The sequence below is a fragment of the Rattus rattus genome, chromosome 6 (genome assembly GCF_011064425.1).
Source record: "Rattus rattus isolate New Zealand chromosome 6, Rrattus_CSIRO_v1, whole genome shotgun sequence".
In the NCBI taxonomy this organism is placed as follows: domain Eukaryota; kingdom Metazoa; phylum Chordata; class Mammalia; order Rodentia; family Muridae; genus Rattus; species Rattus rattus.
This window is the reverse complement of record NC_046159.1, coordinates 49,724,124-49,748,302: the sequence shown is the minus strand read 5'-3', so window position 1 is coordinate 49,748,302 and position 24,179 is coordinate 49,724,124. Positions and strand designations below refer to the sequence as shown.

General features: G+C 44.6%; 1 protein-coding gene across 1 annotated transcript in view; it reads right to left on the bottom strand.

Moving 5' to 3' along the window:
- Positions 1 to 335: 335 nt before the first annotated feature.
- Positions 336 to 24,179, bottom strand: part of Frmd4b (FERM domain containing 4B) — a 183,911-nt gene continuing 160,067 nt past the window's right edge. The window contains 13 exon segments of the mRNA XM_032906036.1: positions 336 to 1,971; positions 5,901 to 6,033; positions 9,107 to 9,918; positions 11,556 to 11,675; positions 13,761 to 13,908; positions 15,815 to 15,871; positions 18,644 to 18,872; positions 20,127 to 20,246; positions 20,326 to 20,459; positions 21,524 to 21,607; positions 21,610 to 21,664; positions 22,075 to 22,213; positions 23,827 to 23,903. Coding sequence (XP_032761927.1) covers positions 1,851 to 1,971; positions 5,901 to 6,033; positions 9,107 to 9,918; positions 11,556 to 11,675; positions 13,761 to 13,908; positions 15,815 to 15,871; positions 18,644 to 18,872; positions 20,127 to 20,246; positions 20,326 to 20,459; positions 21,524 to 21,607; positions 21,610 to 21,664; positions 22,075 to 22,213; positions 23,827 to 23,903 — 2,229 coding nt within the window. The 3' untranslated portion in view covers positions 336 to 1,850.

Here is a 24,179-nt window from a genome sequence, read left to right as displayed (position 1 = left end):
ATATTGCAGTGGTAGAGAATCTAGTGTGTGTACAAGAACCTAGGTTCAGGTCCAACACTGAAACAACAGAACAAAACAATATTTTATGTATGAATAAGAAAACAAACAAACAAACAAAACATCAGCCAAATTCACAGCAACCCAAACCATGGACAATTCCAAAAAGACATGATGAATATAAACCTTATTTTCTGATTGAATGATGAAAAGTGTGTATCTTGGAATCAACAAAACCTTGTAATATTAAATGTATTTGTGTGCCCAACGCCCTTGAGATGGAACATCTCACACTGTCTCTTGTGGATCCCAAACATAAAGACAAGAACTCGGACACGTGTCAGTAGCACACCATAAGTTTATTGCCCTACATAAAAAAAAAAAATAATAGGTCTCAAAAAGTCAAAACAGTGAAAGAATATGCAAAAGGCGATTTCCAATTTCGGGAGGCTATACAAATATGCAAAAAGGAATAAGTTATTTTTTTTAACTTGTGTCTTCTTTTTTTTTCCAAAAAAATTTTCCCCGAACTTCATTTCTAATGATACAAATGACAGAGTAGCAGTTATCAAATCATTTTTTATGTATATATTACATGCTTTGGAATACAAGTAGAAAAATGTTCCAGAAAACTTGTTGAGAAATGTCTCTATTCACAATATGAACAAGAAACTCGTATAAAAGGGAGGGGAAGGGAGCACCTTTTGTGGGACTCTGAAGCCAAAAAAAAAAAAGACACAAAGAACAAGGCTGCTCTAGAGGCAGGCAAGGTCCTGTGAACAGCTAACCTACACGAACGACTTCCTCCGGGGGGTATGAGGTAGTTTAATCCTCATAATTCAATCTCCTGCAGCTTGGAGTAAATTCTTTCCTGCCAATCTCGGCTCGTCACTCTGTGACTCGGATTTACTTCTGGAGTTCAGATCGTAGGCTTCATTTTCTACGGCTCACCACTGTAAGGCACACGATTCATCTACGGTGATGTGGGTTGGCTTTGTCCTTTTGGGGTCCTTTCTGTTAGCATCTCCAAACACTTGTTCAGATAAGCTTGCCACCTCGAGCCCACCATTCAGATGACAGGCAAAGGTCACCAGTCTGAGCGGTGTTGGGAAGCACAGCAGGGACTGGTGGCATGTACCTTTGGGACGTTCTCCAAGCAGAACTGGCCAGTTACTTCATTTCCTCTAGTTGGCTACCTTTAAGTTATAGTACGGGATGCTACAGCAATCAGAAGGCTAGAATCCATACTAGGGTGCTTATGAAAAACGTCATTTTGCAATAGCCTAAAACATTTACACTCGTTCAGCACTTCATGAAAATCTAACTTCTCTTCAAGTAAGTTTCCAATACTGTCTAAATTGTCCTCGTCGGTTTGTGGTAACAGGGTGTTTTCTGTCAGCTCGTGAGTTCAAACCTTGTGAAGGTGAGTCATGATTCAGGAGCTTCTGGGTTCCCTCTCTCCGCATTCTGAACTGTGCTCTGAAATCTCCCATCCTCCTCTCCAATGGGACAAACTCCGTGACCGTCTTCCCAGCTTTGGGGCTTGCCTTTGGCAAATGTTATCCCCTTCATAAGAGCTCGCTGTGGGTCAAGGCTTTGTGCAGGTCCTCTTGACAAGAGTCCCACAACGGGATCTGACTTAGTGATGAGTCAGTGCCTACAATGTGGAAGGCAAGTCCTCATCCAGGGCTTTGTGGGGCTTAGTGTGTGATTCTCTTTCAAACCACATTTAAGTCTTGTCTTCGACCTTTCATGCCTTTAGTTTCTAAAGCCTTCTTGTAGAAGATGAGCAGACTTTGCAAGGCACACTAGTGTGAGAACGCGCAGTGCTTGGTCAGGAGGTCCAGCTGCATTCAGACTAATGTTCCGGGCTTGGAGTCTTCATGCCAAAAGAGCCTCTGTTCACTACTCTCCAGGCTGTCTTCCAGCTGGTTTCCGTCTGTACCGTCCAGCGGAGTGCTCTCTGCATACTGTCTGTTAAAGGGAACCAGGAGAGTTACTACTCGGATCTATTTCACTCCCTCAGTACAAACAGTCCAACAGGTTAGAGGAAAGCACTGTTAAGGAAAAAAATTTCCAGAACCTAAGACGGGAGGGGGAGAAAAGTGCATACTCGGTTCACAGCACAGTGAAGCATTGTGTGCCAGGCACACAAAAGACCGTTGGACTCTCAGGAGAGTTCTACCTTTGTTTAACTTTCATTTACTATTGATCAGGGCCCAGGAGGTATTAAGTTACATGTTAACTTAAAGGTGTTTGTCTGGAAGAAATACAAACATATCCTTTTGTAGAAGAAAGTGTTTCTACTTTATTGCCCCATCGGACACTGCCTGATCTGGTATAAAATGGAACGGTCTTATCCTGGAGCTTTCTTTTATTGTTTTGAATTCCCTTTAAAGAAGCATAGCAGGGTTGGGGATTTAGCTCAGTGGTAGGGCCCTGGGTTCGGTCCCCAGTTCCGGAAAAAAAAGGAAAAGGGGGGGGAGAAGCATAGCTAGCTTTCTTATCAATAATAAAAAGTGGATCTTTGACATATGCTTGCTTCTTAATTTTTTATATAATCATATTTTAACTTTTAAAAAAGGCATATTTTGGGCAACTCTTCTAATTAAAAGAATAAACAATGGGCTTTTCTCAGGAGTAAGATGAAAACTTAAAAGTTAGCAGAGATAGTTTGGGCTATACATCATATTCTGAGGGCTATGAGCCAAATATAAATTGTCAATGACCCAGGAAATTACATCATATAAGCATTTTGATCCTAACACTGCAGGGGCTGGGGGAGAAACAGACATATCTGGATGGTATATTCAAACAAGCACAGTACACATACAAACAGTTCAGCTAAGCAAACCAGCTCTGTAACAGTTAAAAAGAGGTTAGATAGTTAGTAGACTTTTGTTTCCAGTTCCAAAGTCTTTTAGTAAAGCCGAGTTAAAAAGTCTTTGGAAGGAGAGCTTTGGGAACAGATAGTGTGTAAATTCAGGATGTTTAGTGTTTTCAGGAAATGTCAAAGCCAAGTCAGATTTCACAACCTCACACAGCAGCCAGGGCAGGCGAAAGTCCTGCTGTAGGGAAAGAAGCAATGGGCAGAGCGCAGCACTGTACTTACTACGGCTGGCTACACTGAACAAGACAGAGCTTAATACTGATCTCACTTCTGGAGCCACAGCCATCCTCTGCGACAGAGGGCCTCGATTGTGATTCTGCCTAGTGATGGGGGAAGTTAGACAGGAATAGGAAAGGGAGAGGAAGACAGGAAGTGAAGGAAAACAAGTTCATCTTGAAACTGTAGCAGCTGAGCAGGGATTGGTCTGCTTCAGGGAGCTCACCAATACCAGGTTTACCAAACCTTACTGGGGAAAAAATTGCCAATTAAAACTCCGAGCTTTCTGTAAATAACACAGCTTATTTAAAAAAACAAAACCAAAAACACTCAAATGTTGCTGAGCATTTTAAGACTTTAGACAATCTAGAGTTATTCTTTTACATTATGAAATTTATTTTGCCTCTCACTGCTATTAGCATAACTAATATGTTAATTGTAAAAGATATTGTCATTATAAGATTTTCCACATGGAGGTATTCCATCTCTGATTTAAAAAATCATGCTTTTTGTTTGGTTGGTTTGCTTTGGTTTTGAGACAGGGTTTCACCTTTTTGTCCAGACTGATTTTAATCTCATTAGGTAGCTTAGGTTGCCCAGAAATTTGCAGCAATCCTCCTACCTTAGCCTCTTAAGAACTCGAACCACCGTGGCAGCTTTAAAAACATGTTTACATAAAAATGTATCATGCGGCCTTGAGGCAAATTTATTAAACTTTATGAATGATTATTGTTGTGTTTAGCTTATTAAATTGAATTAGATTAAAATGATCAGATTGTATCGTAGTTTTTAAGAATCCTACATGTGACAGGTTGAAATATGTGCTTCTACTATTTCGGCACCATAAACGTTGCCTGTTCATCTGAAAAGCAGGAACTTACAAAACACACTTTTAGCTAGGTGGTGGAGCACACCTTTCATCCCAGCACTCAGGAGACAGACAAGTGGATCTCTGAATTTGAGACCAGCCTGGTCTACAAATCAGGTTTCAGGACAGCCAGGGCTACACAGAGAAACCAGGTCTTAAAAAAAATCCAAATCTACTAAACAACCAGCCAACCAAACAAAAAGTTTAACCACATAGGAATGTATTTTTATGATATCAAAAATTTTTTAGAATGAGATATATAATTTCATAATAATATAAAATGCAAAACTGTATTTACTATACCATTATGATTGCGTTAGAATGGACAGTGCAAAAGAGCGAAGTATGTCAAATGTTAGTCTTTCGGTCTCGAGTTGGTAAGGTTACAGCTCCGTTTTATCTTTCTAGTTCTTTAATACTCTCCACATTTTCTCCACAGTGGGTGCGAACACCCACCCACACCACAATGGAGCTCTAAATAGCTTCCCATTTCCTGCACACTATGTCCCCTTTGACACCAGCCTCCTCTGTCCAGTCATCTTGCTCTTACTGAAATACATAGGCAGACTTGGTAAAAATAGATTTTCCTCTCAGAATGTTTAGCAGTTCCTGGATTCAATGAAAGTGGTCTTAAAGATATCGGAACCATCTTTGTGCACTGAGTCAGCAGAAAGGAGAGAAACGCTGTCCAAACACGAAAAGTCTTTGCAAATGTATTAGCCAGAGTGATGAGAGCTCCGTTGAAAGGGTTCACCTCAAACTTGGGGGCTCGAGATTTGGCTCTTGCTGCGAACTTATTTTTAAGCATTATTTATACAAGTCCCAGCCCGCTGACGTCCTATGAAGTACAGTTTCACCAAAAGTCTATTTTGAGCACACCCTTTGTTGAGTTGAGACAATTGGCTTAATATTCCAAGCCAAGAAAAACTCCATGGAATGTGGGGAAGAAAAACAAGGACAGGGGTGGAAGCTGGGGGAGGAGGCAGTGAATTCTTCCAATTAGCTCGGGACACCAACTGCCAGTGCAGGCAGCTGTCAACCTGCCCGGTTCCCCAGCACAGACACTGCACAGGCTGTAGTCTCTACATCAAGAGCAAAGTAAAACAAACAAACCAAACAAAACAGAACCGGAAAAAGCGTGTCTTCACAGCGTGATGGGTGAGGGCGGGAGAGTGAAGAAGAAGGAATGAAGCTAGTTCCTCCCCTGCAGAAGAATTCATTTTAATAAGCCCGGGATGATACAACGATCATTGCTCCATCGACCTGCCAATCATCTATGCCAGGGGAGTCACGTGTTCATCAAAGAAGCCACGGTTCTTCAGAGTCACACTGTGTGCACTGGGTGTTCCCTTCGCTGCCTACGAGCGACTACCTCAGAAGACAAACAGGAGAGCTGGCTGTGTGCACCGAGTCTTAGCGAACACGAAATGCTGCAAGTGGTGCGATCCAACTCAACAGCTGTTGGCTGGACTTTGGTGCAAATGGCTTTACTGGGGGGCAGGGATTGTTTTCCCTGCAGGTTTTCTCCTTTCCAGAAAAGACTCGAAAGGACATTATCCACAATACAGTTAGTTCTAAGCACACCCTTAAAATAGACGAGAAGGAGAAGCCCAGCTTTGAGACTAAGACTTTAAAGCATATAGCTATAAGGACTGCCGGATTTGGGTGAGCTAGATGGAGCTCAGGAAACTTTAAAAGTCCAGTTAGCTTTGTCCTCAGAGCGTGGACACAGACAGCTTACAGGGAGAGTAATGAGCGAGGCTATTTTCCAGTGAAACATTTACTAGACAAGGTGGCAGTTGGGTTGGGCCTATAGGCTCTTGCCTACCAAATCCCACGTTATACCTCTTCACAGTCAGACCGCAGTGTAGGAGCCATACATCCTTCAAAGAGGACCAGGCTCCAAGAACCTGGCCAACACGTTCTCACCTGTTTGGAGAGGGCAAGGGATTGTAGATGTTGCCATAGTAGCTGGTGTAGGGAGAATGCACCGGATTTTCATATTCAGAGAGCCCAATGGTTAACTGGGTCCTCCAGTTCCCAGAAGCATTTGTAGAAGACACTACAAAGAAAATGGGAAGAGAGAATGTTAGTTGAAATATTCCAAGCCGAATCTGCTCAGGTTGCTTCACAGTCAGGTGTGTGTAGAGCAGAGAGACGAACGACCTTGGTTCAGTTTTGTATTTGCCCCTGCTGGGGATGGGTCCAGGCCTTGCCCCTGTCCTATCCCTGAGAGAGACCCCTATTTGAGGCAGAATTTGCAATCAGTTCATTCTGCTGGATCAGTAGCTGGCTGAGTGGCTTGGGCAAATAACTTCTCCTTTTTAAGCTTCGGTTTCCTTAGGTGTGGAGAGGATAACAGCATTAGCGCATTCTCCGTGGTTACAACACCAGGACTGAAGGGAACTAGGAACACATTTAGCCTAGTGCAGAATAAAGACTCAGAACACAGTATTACTATTAACAGAAAAAATTTCAATAACACACATTTTTAAGTAGCCCAGAAGAAAAAATAGAAGAGGATTCTCATGGAGGGAGAGAACCTTCAGAGCCGGCCAGGTGGTACTTGAGAACAAGCAGAGGTCTGTGGAGGGAAAGCATCCAGCCAGGTGACTTGTTGAGACTTGATTACTGAAGGCAACACTGGCCACTGGCAAGACAGGACATTTTCTGTTGTTGAATAAAAAGTGGCAGAGGCAGGGGGTGGGGGGGAGCAGCTAGCAGAAGGTGGAAGAGGTTAGTTTTGCAGAAGGGTGGCACAGGAGAGGACAAGGGCACAGTTTGGAAGCAGAGCCTGACTGAAGGAACGTCACTGGTCATCACTGGGTTTCTACTATTCTCTTTGTAAAACCAGTCTTGCTCCATTCCTGAGCTGCACAGGCGGCTCGACAGCCCTGTGTATATCCAAGCCTCACACAGACAAGCCCTGGTCATGGTTCTTCCTATTCCTCATTTGCTGTTCCTGGTCACTGACCTCTTTCCACACCCACAAGCCACTTGCAATCACCACTGACAAACTTCAAAATGTGTCAGTGGCCATATTACCGCCTGATTCACCCTAACAGATGTAGGATCCTCATGCAGGGTTTCCAAGACTGAGCACTAAGGGGAGGGCTCTGAAGCTTGTGGGGGTCATACTGTTAGAGCTGGGACAGAAGCCCTACTTTGTCACCTGCCAGCCTAGGGGACTGGCAGAGCCATTTGAACTATCTATCTAAACCGGAGTCACCTTGATTGTAAAATAAGAATAAAAACACACCCAACTACAGCACTCGCCCTACAGCCCTGCTGTTCCCACTAAAAGTGCACCCTGGCACAGAGCTGTCAAGAAAAGGTGGTTACCATCACTCCTGAAACTGAGTCACCACAAAGCCTTCAGGTGGTGCAAAATCTGACTAACCAGAAACAGGAAATGTAGCTCTCCACGTGAATGATTCGAGCCTGTAGAAATACACCTCTAAAGCTATAAAGTAGGGGCAGGGAACATTCCAGAAGGGATTTCCGGGAGCCTTGATTTCATCCACTTAATGCTTTATAAAGGATGCTCTTAGCCAGGTGTGGTAGAGCAGTCACGGGAGCGGCCTTATGAGTTTGAGGCCAGCCCAAGATGCACTGTAAGATCCTATCTTGAAACGTCAAAGGGAGGTTGGGGTGAGGAGGAATGCTCTTGGTGGTACAGTCAGCGGAACTGATACCAGGTCTGAACCAGGAAGTATTAACTCTGTTTTCACCCTTGCCCTAGATACGAAGCCAACAGACAAGGCAGTCAAGAGTTTTGAATCACACCTGGTTTTCCCTGGGTGTTCCCCCAGCCCTGTGCACCAAAGGCCATCCACAAGAATTTCCAGATCCCTGTTTGCTTTTATTCTTGTAGAGCTCTGTCTATATGTCATCTGTGAAAGCTTTTCATGCTTCACCCTGAACTTTAAGGAAGTTCAGAGTGTCCTCTGAGCAAGACAGATGTCCTCTAGATCAGGGCCATAAACTATAAGAAACAGTGATAGAAGCCTCTTCCTGTGTTGATGTGGTCATAGGTGGGATAATCCTAGCGGAAGTCCAGGTCATAGAAATAGTAATAAAATAGAACCCAAGCAGAAGTTTCTATGGCAATGTCTCTTGTCAGCGAGCTTATGAATCATAAAGGTGCAGTTCACTCTGACTGTTCCACAGGCTTGGCAATTCCCACACATGTTTCAGGGAGGCAGCAAATCTCAAGACCAGGTTTTTGTGTAGTTTAAGGATTTCATGCATTTCTTCAAATCATAAATTCCTTCAGTTGCTGACTACACCCTGAGCTTGTAGAGGCCAGAGATTCTTTTAGTACTGAGCTCTCACTATGGAGGGCAGAGCAGTGTTCATCCTGTTTCTCCAAATTAGAACAGGTAAGGGTGTGAGCAGGGTACTCTGCAAATGTGAGCAGGGGGAGTGGTCAAACCCCATAAAAGGGTTAGAAAGAGAATGCTTTCGATGATCGAAATTAGCTACCAAAATCCCTGAGTTTTCAGTAATGATGGTGTCATGGAATAGGTTTTCAAACACCCCAGGCAACCACTGAGCTATGACCCCAGCTCCCCCAAATTCCTTACATTAGCAATTCAGTAGAGAATCATACACACTGAGATAAGATAAGCAAAGTATGTAGAAAAAATACTCGCCAAATACCAGTTCTATCAGAATTACTGTGGGTGTTATGCAGGCAGGAACATCCTTAGATTTATCACATCTTAGCCAATGGGAAGGGATGTGTGATTCGTAATGCCTTCTGCTAGCCTTGTGTGTCTTCCATAATTCTTTCAAAACATCAACCTCCAACGGTGAGAATACTTTTAAGAGATGGGGCTATCAACACGAGATGAAGACCGCACAAAGCTGGTGTAAGCACCAACACAGGACAGCGCACAGACTAGATCCTCACAGTGTCTGCCTGGCTCAAATCTACAGATTGGCTTCATCCAACTCTAATGCTCTGTGAAAGCTGTTCAAGTTGGCAGCTCTTACTACGGATCCACCTATTAACCGCCACTCTTAATGGCCTTGGGGATCAATTTATGACCCTGGACAGGAGTAGTGTGGGGTGGGTTGGGAGTGTGATATACGGTGGCCCTTGGAGTGATGTGCCTCCCCCAGTATCTTACCTGAAGAGTAGGAAGATGCTCGACTGCTTGGAGAGCAGGGGACCTGGAGCCCTGCATATCCAAGGCACCTCTGTGATCCCCTGTCTGAGTCAAAGCTCGTCTGTGGGCTGTGCCCCTGGTCCTTTTGTCCAGAAGCCCTCTGATACCAGCCACGAAGGTGCTCGGCAACTATGGCCTTGTGGATGTTTTTGGTGATGTGCTCAGATTTCACGGCAGCCTTCCTTGGCAGCCGGAGAGTTGCATAAGGGTTATGGGGCACGCGGTCCACCTCATCTTCGTGGAAAGACCTGCTGTAGTCCCTCTGGCGGTCGTATCCATAGTGAGCTGAGGATCGGTAAGAAGGATTGACACTGTACTGTCCCTCAGTGTCATTCTCGTAGACGTAGCCACCACTGTAATACAGGTCGCACTCCGCATACGGTGGATATCCGGCGATATAGTAACCGGAAGGAGGTGGGTCCTGACCTTTTGAGTAGACGCCGTTCCTCAAGGTATCCTTTTGTGCTAGGTTGGGCATGCTTCCCGAATTGGAAGTAGAAACACTGTGTTTCTTAGACCTTCTTCTCCCCCTGGCACGGGTGTCTAGGGTCTGGGTGGTGTAGTAAGGGCCGGCAGCAGGCGTCACACAGTAATACTCTGAGCTTGACTGGCTGGTATACGAAGACCCGTCGTCAAGGATCTCCGTGCTGCTGCTTCTTTGGGATTTGGAAAGGGTGAAAAATGGCTTATCGCTGTCCATCTCAGAGAGCAGGTGGGACTGGGACTCCAGGCTTCCGCTCCGCTGGCGGCAGTGTTGAGACGAGGAATCAGGTCTGAAAGGAGAGAAGGGAAGATGAATGAAGCAGAAGAGGGATCCAAGGGAGGGAAAAGGACACTAGGCTGAGGACAGGGGTGGGGTGGGGGATGGGGGGATGGCACCACAGCAGAGTGTGTGCTGGGCGTTGAGCATCCATAACTCAGAACCCACGTTAAAAAGCAAGACAGGGTGCCTGTAATTGACACTAGGGAGGTGGTGGCAGGCAGATCGCTGAAGCTTGCTAGCCAGCCCTGTCTAGGCAAATTGGTGAACTCCAGGTTCAACGGGAGACCTTATCTTAAAAAATAAGGGGGAGAGTTGCTTGAGGAAGGTACCCCATGTTGACCTCTGGCCTCCACAGTCAAGTATACAAGCACCCACACACATGCATCACACAGGAACACAGGCAACACAGAGAAAAGAACGTGCTGAATAGATCCATAACCTCTAAATCAATAGGACTTTGCAGGTTTCATACTAGAGTCCACCCATTCCCGCCACGCACTGGTTTGCGTGTAAGCTCATCACCACAGTCAGAATTAGGGAAGAACCAGGTCCTGTTTTTGTGAAAGCCAAATCCTTTCTTGAGGCTAGAGAAGATATCTGTGATGATATGTAGCCTGCATTAAAGCTGGAAGATGCCCTCCAACAGGGCTTTAGAGGCTTCCCTTCTCACATGACATCAGTTACATAAGAGTAGGAGGGAAGGAGGTGAGGTAGGGTGGAGCCTGGACCCGTGCTGAGCCATGGCGTAGCTGTCAGCTGTAAGAGTTAGGGCAGGGTGTTCAACATCCCTGTTTTGCTTCTGTGTTCGTAAAACGAGACGGAAATGGTCCCTGATATGTACTTCATAACAGGCTTACCGTGGGCACTAACTCAAGTAGCTTGGAAAAAGAATTTACAGGGCTGAGGTTACAGCTTAATAGTGCTTGCCTGGCAAGTGTGAAGCCCTGGGTTTAGACCTTGGCACCACATAAGCCAGGTGTAGTGGTGTACACCTGTAGTCCAGCACGGGGATGGTGGAGGCAGGAGGATGAGGAATTCAAGGCCACTCTTGGCCACGTAGTGAGTTCAAAGTCGACTTGAACTATCAGAAGTGGTGTTGCTAAATAAATACCTTTTACAAAGAAAAGAAGGGGCTAGAGAGACGGTTCAGTGGTTAAGAGCACTGCCTGCTCTTCCAGAGGTCCTGAGTTCAATTCCCAGCACCCACAGGATGGCTCACAATCATCTGTAATGGGGTCTGATTCCCTCTTGCTGTGTGTGTGTGAAGGCAGAACACTCATATAGAATAAATAAATACATGTCTTTTAAAAAGAAAAATAAATAAAAGAAAATGAAAACATTTAGGGCTGAATTCTGCAAGAGCCCCACTGCAATGATTCTCATCTTTGCCCGTGAATGATGAAGAGTGGTACTACCTAGGTGGGGAAATATGCAAGTACCAAGAATCCAACATATGCCTGGATACCGCCATATCCAGTACGTGGTCTTTACTGACCAACTGGAAACTGTAAGTTAGCAGGGAATGGGTTAGAATGAGTCAGGGTGACCATTGCAGAAAGTCACTTTAAAAGATTTAGAAGGGCAGCAAAGGCAAAGCAGACACTCAACCCAAAACTGACAGTGAGGAAGCTGAGGAGAAGTGCTTACTCCAGGTGGCTGCTGCTGTAGGCATTCCGAGTCAGGACTGGCGTGGTGGGCATGCTCCGTCCTCCCTGGGGCCGCCTCTCTAGTGTCTTGTAAGGGCTGCTGTGGGTGGACAGCATTTCTCTGTGATTACAAAGGAATTGAAGAAACAGTGAGTCTCTCCATACTCCTGGCAGACTTGTCCGGTGTTCATATGAAGCTTACCGGAAAGGGATGGGAAGAGTGGGAGAGGATGGGAAAGAGCGTCTCTAGAGGTGAGCATCCTGAGTGGTCCTCAGTGACTATTAGTGGAAGCACATGTGGTCTGACTCTCTGGTGTCATGCACACAGCTGATAAGAGGATGCCCAATAGGATCGACTGAGAGCAAGTCAGTGAGGTTCGGCAAACCCTTCTTCTATCAAGTCTAGCAGTAAATATTTTGGGCCTTGACATACATGCAGTGTGGAAGAGGGTGGGCGTGGCTGTGTTCCAACATAATTTAACATAGCTTATAGACATTACCAAATATCATTACTTTTGACCTATTCCCTCTAATTTCTTGAAAGTAATTTTTTAAGGCAGTCAGCTCATGGTGGCAGAGTTGACCTGGCCCGTGGGCTATTATTGGCTGGTATTCGACTAAAGTGTATCGTCTTTACATTGTGTTTCTTGGCTTCCCGGAAAGCTAAGAACATAACTGTCTAAGGGGAAGGCATAACACTGGTTCCAAAGCACATGATTAGCACACACAGATCCTGGCTCCAGCTCCCTGATGCCCAGAAGGAAACTTACTGCACAACTGTCTACTTCCTGTGAATGTAAGCAAAGAGCCTTATAGCTCAGAAGTACAAAATAAAGATTTGGGAACCCATAATGTGAGACTGCACCCACAACATGAAATTTTTTTGTAACTGTATATAATTACAAGTATGTATATTTTTAAAAAGAGGTCTTAACTTTGTATTTTAAAAATTTACTTAAAAATTGAAGTTACATATAATATTGAAAAATATCTATACTGTTTTTTCATTTTATTGTTAATTAACTAATTAATTGTTTTTAGTTTTAGTTTTGAGGATAGGATCTCTCTTGGTAGCCTGGACTGACCTTCAGGCTATCCTCAGACTTACAGTAATCCTTCTTCAGCCTGTGATGTTACACTAACAGGCACACATCGCTGCTCAGGGCTCTACAATGTCATTTAGATGAATTTATAACCATTCTACCATGTGGTTTTATGATAGTTTATTTAAACTGTCTGCAAATTGTCAGTTTCTTTAGAGTCAAGGTTATAAAGTTAAACTCTGGAATCCTAGGCCTGTTAGAAGTTGACTTGAAAGTCTTCCTGGGGGTTTGCCACAAGTGATGGAAACTTGGAGGTGTGGCAAGTAGGACTAGTTAGGACACTGGGGGCTCCCCTGGAAGGGGAAATTGGGATTAGCTACATCCTGTCTCTCTCTTATTCTCAGTTACCCTGAGGTGAGTACTCTGATCTATCTTATGCTCCCCACTACAATGCTCCCCTAAATACAAAACCAAAAGGAAAGGGGACAGGTGATCATGTCCTCAAACCTCTTGCAGCCAAGAGATTTTTATGATTTCCTTGTTTCAGGTATTTTGTTTATTGTAAGAGCTGGCTAACACCATTGCCCAATCTCCAGCATTAAAGTCCTTGTAACTGGATCTAAGTCACACAGACTTTAATACCAAGGATAGAGTTAAGGACCTTTGCAAAGCCTTCTTAGAACATGCCCATTCAGCTGGGCAGTGGTGGCACATGCCTTTAATCCCAGCACCAATCCCAGGACTCAGGAGGCTGAAGCATGTGAATGTGCAAGTTCGAGGCCAGCCCGGTCTATTGAGGAAGTTCCAGGACAGCCAGGGTTACACAGAGAAACCTTCTCTTGAAAAAACAACCAACCAACCAATCAAAAACAAAAACCAAAAGCTAAAAGAAACACAAAACCAAAACTAACCTACTAACCAACCAACCAACCAAACCGAAAAACCCCCAAACCAACCAACCAACCAACCAACCAACCAACCAACCAACCAACCAACCAACTAAACCAAAAGCCCCAGCGTCAACAACAAACCTTTGGGTTAGTTTCCCTCCCTCGGTTTCATAAAAGAACATCGTCTGGAAGGACGAGTAACAAACAAAGAAGAATTTTAGAGAAGGCCCTTCTTAGCTTCCAGGCATCAGCCTTGAGATAACAGCCACTCACCTGGACTGCCTGGTGTCCACGAACTGTTCATTGATGGAGGATTTTCTGAAGTGGATTCTCTCAATACCAAGAGACTTGGGGGGTAGAATTCTTGGAGAATGAGGTACTGAACTTGGTCGCTGCCCAGCAAGAGTGAAGGAGTCATTGGCTAAAATGAGTCAAGCAGTAATGAATAAAGATGAGCAAACGGACAAACGGAAGGGCTTGGCAACCTTTCCCAGAGGAATTGGTAGGTCAGATGAACAACGGTTCTTCTCAAGGCCACGTTGGTAGGAATGTGTACATTTTGTGTAATTACGTTTTATAATTGGCGTGTTAGAAAGAAAGAAACACTGAGGCCTGAGCCAATTTTTCTCAACTCCCAGTGAGCACTCTGAGTAGGAAACTCACTCAGGTGCAATGGGGGACGGTGTCGCTTCCAAAAACTTTTAATTAAAGAAAGTCTGCAAGGCGTCTGGTGTGGCGGTGCACACCGTTAAGCCCAGTACTTTCGAGACAGAGGCAGGTGGATTTCTTTGAGTTCAAGGCTTGCTTTGTCTACTTAGTGAGTTCCAGACTAGCTAGAGTTACATTATGAGACAAAAAAAGAAAAGAAGGGGGTGGGAGGGAGGAAACCCCAACTTGCAAAAAGTCAAGAAAATACGCCAGGTGGATATTGTTCCCCTTTGAGGACCTTGGGCCTCTGAGGCCACAGGCTCATCCTATGGGGGATGGGTGTTATTGGCGCAGATGTAGCATGCTCACCACCAACATACGCATTTTCAAAAAAAAAAAAAAATGTTGAGTGCATTGGACGGCAGCTCGAAGGAGGACACTGAAGTAGTGAGATTTTATTTTATTTACCGTGAGACTCAGAAAAAAAGCAGTCTAGGGGAGGGGTAGGGGTGGGACAGGTGCAGGGCAGTGGCTTCCCGGAATACTTCAAATCACATCAGACACATAGCCAATCAGCTGATTGCTCATAAAGAATTATAAGGAATTCCTTCCTTGTAATTCCTTGTAATTCCTTCCCTTGATAGGAAGGAAACACATTCCATCCCAGAACACACTGAACTGATGTTGGCCACCGTAACACATGTTGCTTACTTATAGGAAATGGTAAGAATGACATGAAAATCTAATTCTCAAAATGTGCCTTTCTTCCTAAGGAAAATAAAACCAATCCCCACTTCTCTTTTAGAAAGTCGTGGTATGCAAAGTGTACACTATAGTTTCCTGGTTTGATGCTGGATTCCAGATATGTAAAATATCACCGCTGGAAATCCTTAGGTGAAAGACCATGTAGCTTACACTGTTCTCTGCCTTTATTTAAAATACAAAGAAATACAAAGTTTAAAAATAGGACTTCAACACCCTTTCAGACAGGCTTACTCATGCTCTGGGTTTCTGATTAAGTGGACCTGTTTTTAATATTAGCCTGCATATATGATAATTGTAGACCTCCCTCTCCCTAATCGTTTGTATAAATGAAGTTGGTCTATCCTCCTTTTCCTCAAAGAGAGACAAGTAGGCCTCCCTTTATTGTTGCTCTTGTTAGACAGGGTCATACGCTTAGAGCTCATTACATAGCAAAGGAAGGCCTTGAACTCCTGTCTGCTTTGGTTCTGCCTTCCAAGTACTGGGACCATAGGCCCGCACCATAACACCTTGATTATTTGGTTGGGGATCAAACTTAGGGCATCATGCATGTTCAGCACTCTACCATCTAAGTTACATCTTGTGCCTGAGTTTACTTAAATTAAAAAATTATCTTAGGAGCAGTGGGGGGGTGGGGGGTGGTGTCAGCTATTAAGAGTGCTTACTGCATTTTATGAAGACCTGAATTCAGTTCCTAGTACCCAGGTCAGGAAGGGTCAGACAATGGCATGTAACTCCAGCTCCAGGGGATCCAGCTTGCTTGGGTACCCAGATATATATGGTCTACACACACACACACACACACACACACACACACACACACACACACACACACACACAAGTAAAAATAAATCTTAAAAAAATGACCTTCGCTCCTCAGTGTCTAATATTTTTAAACAATAAAAAGCGCTACTTACGATCATCATAGGTGGTGGTGTCGGACAAAGAGCTACTTTCGGATGGAATGATGTCTTCTGTGAATATAAGTAGCTGTCTTTAGTATAATTGTGTATTTATACAATTAGAATGAGTTCAGCGAAGCAATTTTCAACCGAGCGCATTTTATTTCCATTTAGATAAATGTAAGCAATTACAGTACATTAAGAATAATTAGCTGTTGTCGGAATCACTTACATTCTACTGGAGATAAAAAGCATCTGACCTATTGTACAGATGTTACAATGGATTAGTCATTCCTCGGTACCCAGAGGGGAGACTGGTTCCTGGTCTCCCCAAGGATAGCAAATCTGAGGGTGTCCCATAGTTCTCTTGCACACTGTGAGTACTGTTTCTATTACTTATTATTCCTAATATGGTATGAATTCTGTTTAAATAGTTGTCCTGTTGTAATGCTTATCAAAGAACATTTCCCACAAATATTTTGACCTGAGGCTGGCTGTATCTGCAGATGTGGAATCTGAGGATAAAAGGGCTATTTTTCTCTTTTCCTTCTCTCTTTCTTAATCTCATCTCCTCCCCACCCCCTTTCTGTAGATACAGTTTTCTATAGAAGCCCAGGCTGCCCCTGAACTCTCTACATTACTAATGATAACCTTGATACGCCCAAGTCCCAAATGCTAGAAGTGCAAGCATACACCACCGTGCTTGGTTTATGTGGTGTTAGGGACTGAACCCAGGGCTTCATGTATTCTGGGCAATACCAACTGAGCGATATCGTCAGCTCTTAACTGTACCAATCAACTTACAATAAGACTAAAAGCCACCGAGTTTGACTCTTAAGCTAGTATGCAATGTTTTCTATACCTTGAAAGGAGACTGCATACCATATTTGTCCTAAGGAGCTCTTCTGTGCAATGAAGAAACAGTGTCTGCTTACAGACATGAACCAGCACTCTCACCTTCAGTTTTGACAGCCCCCAAATGCCCACAAATATCATCAAATATTTCTATGGTGCTAGTATGGAGGGCAAACTGTCCCTACTTAAAAAGCACTGAATCAGAAGACTTGGAATCTTGTTTTTGTCATTTATCGTCCGCGGGAACTTGGGCAAGTGGCTTCAACTCACTAAGGATCTTTTGGCTCAGCTCTGCCATGAGGATAACAATGGTGCCTACTGCACGGTGCCGAGAGGAGCTATTAACTAATGGCCGGCAGAGTTTAGCCAGCTCCAGGCACACAACAAATGCTAGATAAATACCAACCACACTTCTTCGTTTTATTACCCACACTTGGCTGTCTGACTGTGAATGACAGCCACGGTGCTTTGAGCATTTCTGGTGCCCCTTTTGGTAAAAAGGAGACATCGCAGATGTGTTGATATGATTTTTGCAAATCATCCCATATTCAGCATTGAGTGTTTTGGTGGAAGGTTCTAGCCCAATATAGCACCTCAATGTAAGTTTTAAAACCACTGTGAAGGGACCGTCTCCATTCAAAGTCAAATGCTAATCTTTATTAGAGCTGGGAGGACTCTCTCTTAATTCGAGTCACAGTGGAACGTGAAGGCAAGATGCCAGGAGAGTCAGCTGCTGGGATCACTTACAAAAACATCTCTCCGATATATGCTCAACCCACGGCAGCATCTGCTGCCCAAATGCCAGCCACCAACAAGGAGAACACTTGGGTCTAGCACAGCTTGAGGGTGAATTGGCTGTGACAAACGGCCATGAACATTAAGCACACTGTTAATCACCCATGTCTGAAGGCGAAGAATGCAGCCCTCATCAAACCAACTGCATTGCCCATTTAGCCTCTCCAGCTATAGTGGACCAACATTTGTGTGGTAGTGTCTGTGTATTCCCTCCCAGAGAGTTGGGTCTCGGCTTGATGAATCATAGGCTCTAAGCCTGCTCTGCTCTAAACCAAGTTACCTCAGTTTATCAAGTAGAAAATGCATGATTATTTCATGTCCCAGTGAAAACGAAAGGTACCAGTTAGGATCATAACGCACCATCCAGTGGAGCGTTATTATACACCTCATTTCGTCAGGCGTTAACGCATGAAGGGGAGGGAAGGCTTGGGTTTAAAGAAACACCATCACATTTCAATCACGTTTGAGTCTAAAAAATTCCATCAGTTTTTGCATAAGGTCAAATACTTTAAACTGACATAAAGAGACTCCTCCATTTGCCTATTTTCCTGAATATGAACTTCATAGATACATGATGTTGAGAGTCTCGGAAACAGAAGAGAATTAGCCAGCTTGCAACTCCCTGGCTGTTAGTATTTTGAAATAGTTCCCCATCAGTCATCCTGTGTGCAGGTTTATACAAAGTCAGGATTACCTTGTGGTTATAATCTTATCTCTCGTTTTCCCGCATTCCCTGCTATCATCTGCCATTTGCCTACTCTTAAACAGTCTTTTGCAATGGGATAATCTTGGGACCCCTTCTCTATCTGCACACGTGCGTTCAAGGACGGGTATGCTGTATTCGAACATTTGTGGGAAGGCTTCTATGGAAAGCTCAGTGTTCTGAAGAGCCGGCATCATGGAAAGTGATATGGGGCAGTAAGTAACTCCAGTCGAGTTACAGGGAGTCTGTTTTATCGTGAGCCAACATCCCTGAGAGCCTTTACCCTGAAAGTTCATGTCCTGTCCTACAGAACTGCAATGGTGAGCCCACTGCCACTGTCACACGCCTTTGATACTGCAAATTTTGACCCTGGAATGGTTGCTTTTGATGCTGTTGTTCTGCTCTTTAACCACGTGAACAGGCTGAGGACTGGAAGATCCCGCCCAGCAGGAGACCTGAGTAGGGGACTGCCACAGCTCTCCATTACTAACCTGGAGGGACAACGGCAGCTTTCTGACTGGGCTTCTTGCCACATCGGATTCGGTATTCGTTTATGGAATTTTCAATCTCCTGCAGTCTTTTCACAGCATCTGTGTAATCTTGCTTTCGCTTTTTCTTCACGGTTTTACAAAGGTCTGGCTCACTGGCAAGCTTCTTTGCAGCTTCGACCAGCTTTTGCTGTATCAGGAAATTGCTCTCCAGTTCTTGTAAAGCCGGATCCTGCATTGAGACAATGACACGGCTTTTTTTTTTTTTTTTTACGGACACACATGCAGTCACTCTCTTGCATTATGGCTGGGTAATAATGAAAGGTTCTTGCATGTTCCTGAGTAGTACACCCTTTGGGCATGAAACTGTCCAAGTTTTAATAACTCAAGCATCCTCAGACACCCTCCAGGAAGACAAGACCTCTCTTGGCCACCTTAACTCCACCTTTTCATGGTCCAACCTCTTTTTCTTTTTAAGGAAGAAAATGACTTTACATTCATTCACTTGGCTGGGTTAAGACCAGTTTTCAGAAAGAGACTCTAACGTGTGACTCATGTGTGCAGAATGTTACATTCATATGTGGCCCTTTAGAGACACGTTGTTTGGGCCTGACTACCCTTTCTGGTTGTTCCTGGTAGCATGACTGAGTGCACTACTCATAATCTTTTAATTCTTTAGCTTTCTGAATTTGCAAAAGGAAGAAAGTACTTTATGAAAGCACGCTGAAGATTAGACGACACACCACGCTCGGCTTAGGTCAGAGCTGAGTGCACGGGCAAGCACTCAGCAAATATCAAAACTCGCCTCCATTAGGGATGGAAGCTGAGATAGTAAAATTCCTGTAACAACCATGGGGTGGGTCATAATGGCGTAATTGCTTGATATGCAATTGAGAGAGCACACGCACTTTTAGCCATCAAATCTTTTAACTTAATTATACCAAATGTTGTATATACTATCTCATTTAACGCTTACCGCTCCCTTCAGAGGGGACGTCCGCCATTGCGAGCACTTTACAGATGAACCGACACTTTAGGGCAGTGGAACTATTTGCTGAAGGCTACTTGGTTTTAAGTGGAAGGATCTGAGGCTAAAATTCAATCTTAATTTCTGTAATACTATTGATGACTTCTACCCAGGGCTCACAGAATGCCCTCCATGACATGGGGAACAAAATCGTAAGGAACCCAACTTTGCTCAGAGTGTGTGTGAAAGTGTGCAACTTAGGGGTTGGGGATTTAGCTCAGTGGTAGAGCGCTTGCCTAGCAAGCGCAAGGCCCTGGGTTCGATCCCCAGCTCGAAAAAAAAAAAAAAAAAAAAAGTTACCACACAGGTAACCACAAAGAAAGTGTGCAACTTGGTCTATTTCCGTGGCTCAGAGAAAAAATCTACAGCATGACTCAGAACCCCAGGGTGTAGATGGGGAGTAGGGAACAGACAGCTCCTCTGTCTTGTGCACAGCACGGCTCAGCACCACACTCATACCTCCTCAGTAGGCAGTAAGTTGTCATCCAACTTGAACGTGGTCCCCACTCGCCTCCTGACCTGAGGGGGCTTCTCGCCTATGTTCAGTGGATACTCCTTTGGCATTCTGCCCGTGAGCTCCTGTAAAACACCACAGGGTCAAGAGCACATAATGGGCACAGTCATCCAACACAAAGACAGCGAGGCCAGGGCCACTCACGGCCTCACGCAGGCAAATCTTCTTCAGCTCCTCCACTTTCTTCAAGAGCTTTTCCTGCAGCAGTTTCTCCTTCTTCTTGAGTTCGAGAATCTTCTCCCGCTTTTGCTCCTCCATGCCTTCCGAGTCCTGAGAACCTGGAGTGGGGGCAGGGCGGGAAGGTTCACACAGAGCCTGTTTCCTTCCTTGCTGAGTAAGGGACAAAGGGCTGGGGAGGCGAGCTGCTCCCAAATGCTGGTTTTATTTCTTTTCTCCTTGTTTCTGAACATAATGAAAGGAAACCAGGAAACCGCTCACGTGCTTCTGGGCAGCAGAAAGAGCCTGGTAAGAAAATGTCTCTTGCACTTTGTGGCTTAGTCCTTTTGGAAGCCCCAATAAAATGCTATGTGGTTCAGGCACACACAAGGAAAAATTACATTTCTTTCTTTCTCTTCTCTCTCTCTCTCTCTCTCTCTCTCTCTCTCTCTCTCTCTCTCTCTCTCTCTCTCTCTTTCGGAATGAAGGGAAGATGGTCCCTGGGAAGGTCCCACTCCATTTTTCTTTAGAAGGTAAGCAAGCAAGGTGACAGAATGTTCGATGCAAAGGAACCCCCCACTCCCCTACCCCCACTGCTGCAGACCCACAAGCTGAGAGAGAATTAGATGAGACAAGTCAGTTTGGTGAAGTTCCATAGACTTAGTGATGAGAGACTCCAGACTTCCCACAACGGAAAGGACTGGGCCTAGAGGTTATAGATTACACACCTGCATTATGTTCTGTGGAGAATTAGTGGCGTCAACCTAGCAGGGAGTCAACATCTTTCAAAGAGCCTTGGGTACTTGGTATTTTTGTATCTCATGCTATTTATACAGCCTGACCACCTACAATTTAACTTCATATTCTTTAAAAATAGTTAAAGGATGGCGGTGCATCAGAAGGCAGAAGCAGGCAGATCTCTGTAAGTTTGAGGCCAACAGGGGCTATACAGTGAGCCCCTATCTCAAAGTAAATAAATAAATAAATAACTTTAAAATATTATTCAAAGCTTTTGCATACTGTTGCATTTTAATAAGACATTTTTGGTTTGGTTTTGATTGTTTTGTTTTTGTTTGTTTTTGGTTTTTGTTTTTTTTTTTTTTTTGCCTCAGCAAGACGCGTTTGGAAATGATTTATAGCAAATGCACAGAGAAGATTGCTTATACTTTCTAGAACAGGGAAATACCTGAGGATATCAGGCTGCCATTGCTGGCCATGATGAACTGACTCTTGGCTTCCAGAGTCACCAGTTTGGAGACCCTCTGTGTTCGGTCTCGGTTAAATCCATCGCGATGTCATCTAAGCTTCTGGCTGAAGGAATTTTTGCCTATGAAGTAAATAACATTGAAATGGAATTAAACACAATCACATTTTAAATCAATACAATGATTAGGTTACTGTGCAGTCAAAGATGTCAACACGGGGCCGTTTAGATCTGTGGAGCGGCACTTTGAAAACAACAGAAAACTTTAATTTTGTACATGGAAGGTTTCAGTAAAGCATGCGGGATCTAGTCATTAACTTTAAAATGTCCTCAGCAATGTCACCACTGGAGGACAATAGGCACACCAAACGTTACAACCTTTAAATTAGCCATATATATTTCCCACCTCTTAAAAAATATATGAAAAACAAAAGTTTGGTAGCAAAGCATGAAACTTTTTTTCTTATATGTTTTCTGGGAAAATTCATTTAAGAACAGAGAGGAAAGGGACTGGAGCCCCTCTAGGTACTCACTTTGCTCTGCTTCCGGTCCAGGTAGAACTGATGCTGGCTAATGGCCATTACCCAGATGGACTTGATGAGGGAAGAGTTTGCATACCAGGTTTGTACAAACAGGCCACTCTGTCCAAAGGTTCTTCTGGACACTGAAATCCTAAAACATGAGGAAAGCCAGGAGTTACTCACCCCTGGGCCAGCGGCACATGGCCTGTGTCTAGCAGACAGAGCTGTCCCACAGCACCTGACTTCCGTCTTTCTGCTGCACAGTCTTTGCCAGACAGGGCCTGAGGTTCTGATGTTGACCTAAAACCACTCAGCCCCAAGTGATCTCTGTATAAATTCTGACACACTCGGAGCTGGATGAGAGGTTAGTCACACGAAAGGCTGGATGAGAGCATCTAGTCAGAAGGCACGGGGAAGTGGGACTGACTGCTGCAAGTTGTGAGAGGAGATAAGATCCCTCATTCAACGTCAGTCAGCCACGAGCTGCAGAAGCAGCACCTGCCCAAGGTGAGGAGGGCCCATCGGAGGAAGCACCTCAGGGAGCACAGAGGGAGTCTTGCAGGAGGTGAACTTGATGACGCTGACTAAAACTGTGTTGGACCACACTGGTCCAGACTGCTGCTTGTCTAGTGGATAAAAACAGGAAAGACAGGCAAAGAGCAGAGTCAGAGCAAAGACAGAGAAAGGCAGGACAGTAAGAAAGACAACCACAGAGCCACAGGGAGAGGAGAGCGGAGCTGGCCGGGACGGCAGAAGGGCCTGGGATGTGTGTGTGTGGGGGGGCTGGTCACCAATGCTCTCAGGGCTAACCTCCTTGGGCCATCTATTTGTCACAGCAGTTTCCTCCTGTCCCTCTGACCTCCAAACACTATCTAGTGTCTAAAGAGTGACCACTGAAGGATGATGCTTCTTGATTACTCAGAGAACCCACATCCTGACTACTCCACTCATGGGAATAACTTGGATGACTGTGACGTTTTTCTTTCTTTCAGGACTCACCAACACTCAAGATAAAAACTAGGCAACGCACCAGAATAGATAATTCTCTTAAGACGTTAAACAGCCAATTAACCCCTGCAGAGAGGCTCTGGCTATAACCCGTAGCCCGAGCTACACCCAGTCCTGAAGGGAACGGCAAACAACCATGGCTGCTTCCTATCACCAATGGCTTTAAAACGAAGGAAATGGCATTTCCTTCCATCCAGAAGTTCCCCCAAATGGGGCAGAAACGTGAGAGGAAGCCCCGGATCCTGCCTCCTCCCTACGCACCGCTGATCCTGGTACACTGACCGGCTGCAGTTGTTGGCCCAGCATCCGTAAGTATATGAGCAGCACAAATCGGACTCAGTGGGTTAAAAGAAAAAGCGTAAGAATTGGGTAGAGGGCTGGTCGAGTGATAGAGAGAAGTGGTGGAGAATATGAGCAAACCACATTGTGTATGTGTATATGACTCCTCAGAAATTAATAAATGTTATATTTAAATAACACACCCACCCACACACACTAAGAATAATCAGAGCTGGAGAGACTACGCAGGGAACTGGACCGTCACATCCGTATCACTGGTAGAAATGTAAAGCAGCCCAGTGCTTTGGGAATGACTGCCAGTTTCCCTAAAGGTTAAACACAGTTACTCTTGGACCCCAGAGGCTTCACTCGGAGGTAAATCTCCAAGGGAAATAAAAGCAAATACGAACAGCTATGCCCATGCAGCCCCAGCTCATACCAACTCTGATCACAGCTCATACACGCTCTGATCGTTACCTTCGGGGGTCGTGCACCTCCACAGCAAATTTCTTCTCACGGAAATACAAATTTTCCAGCTGCTTCCACTGAAATAACTGAAAGAAACGAAGAGAACCGTGTAGCTCTTATTACTCTTAGTTTTATACTAAGTCTGTAAGTCAGTCTCCCTAACCAAAAGATTGCAACTTCCCCGAAGAGGTACAGCAAGGAGGTCAAGCACAAACAGGTGATCTTTAAACATCGGACGAGTCAACTATGACCCGAAACCATTTTATTTCCTAATGTTTACCGAGTAAACTTCACCTCACCAGTGAATCTTCCTTGAATAATAAAACCCAGCATCCGCAGAACTCGCATCAGTTTTTCCCCTG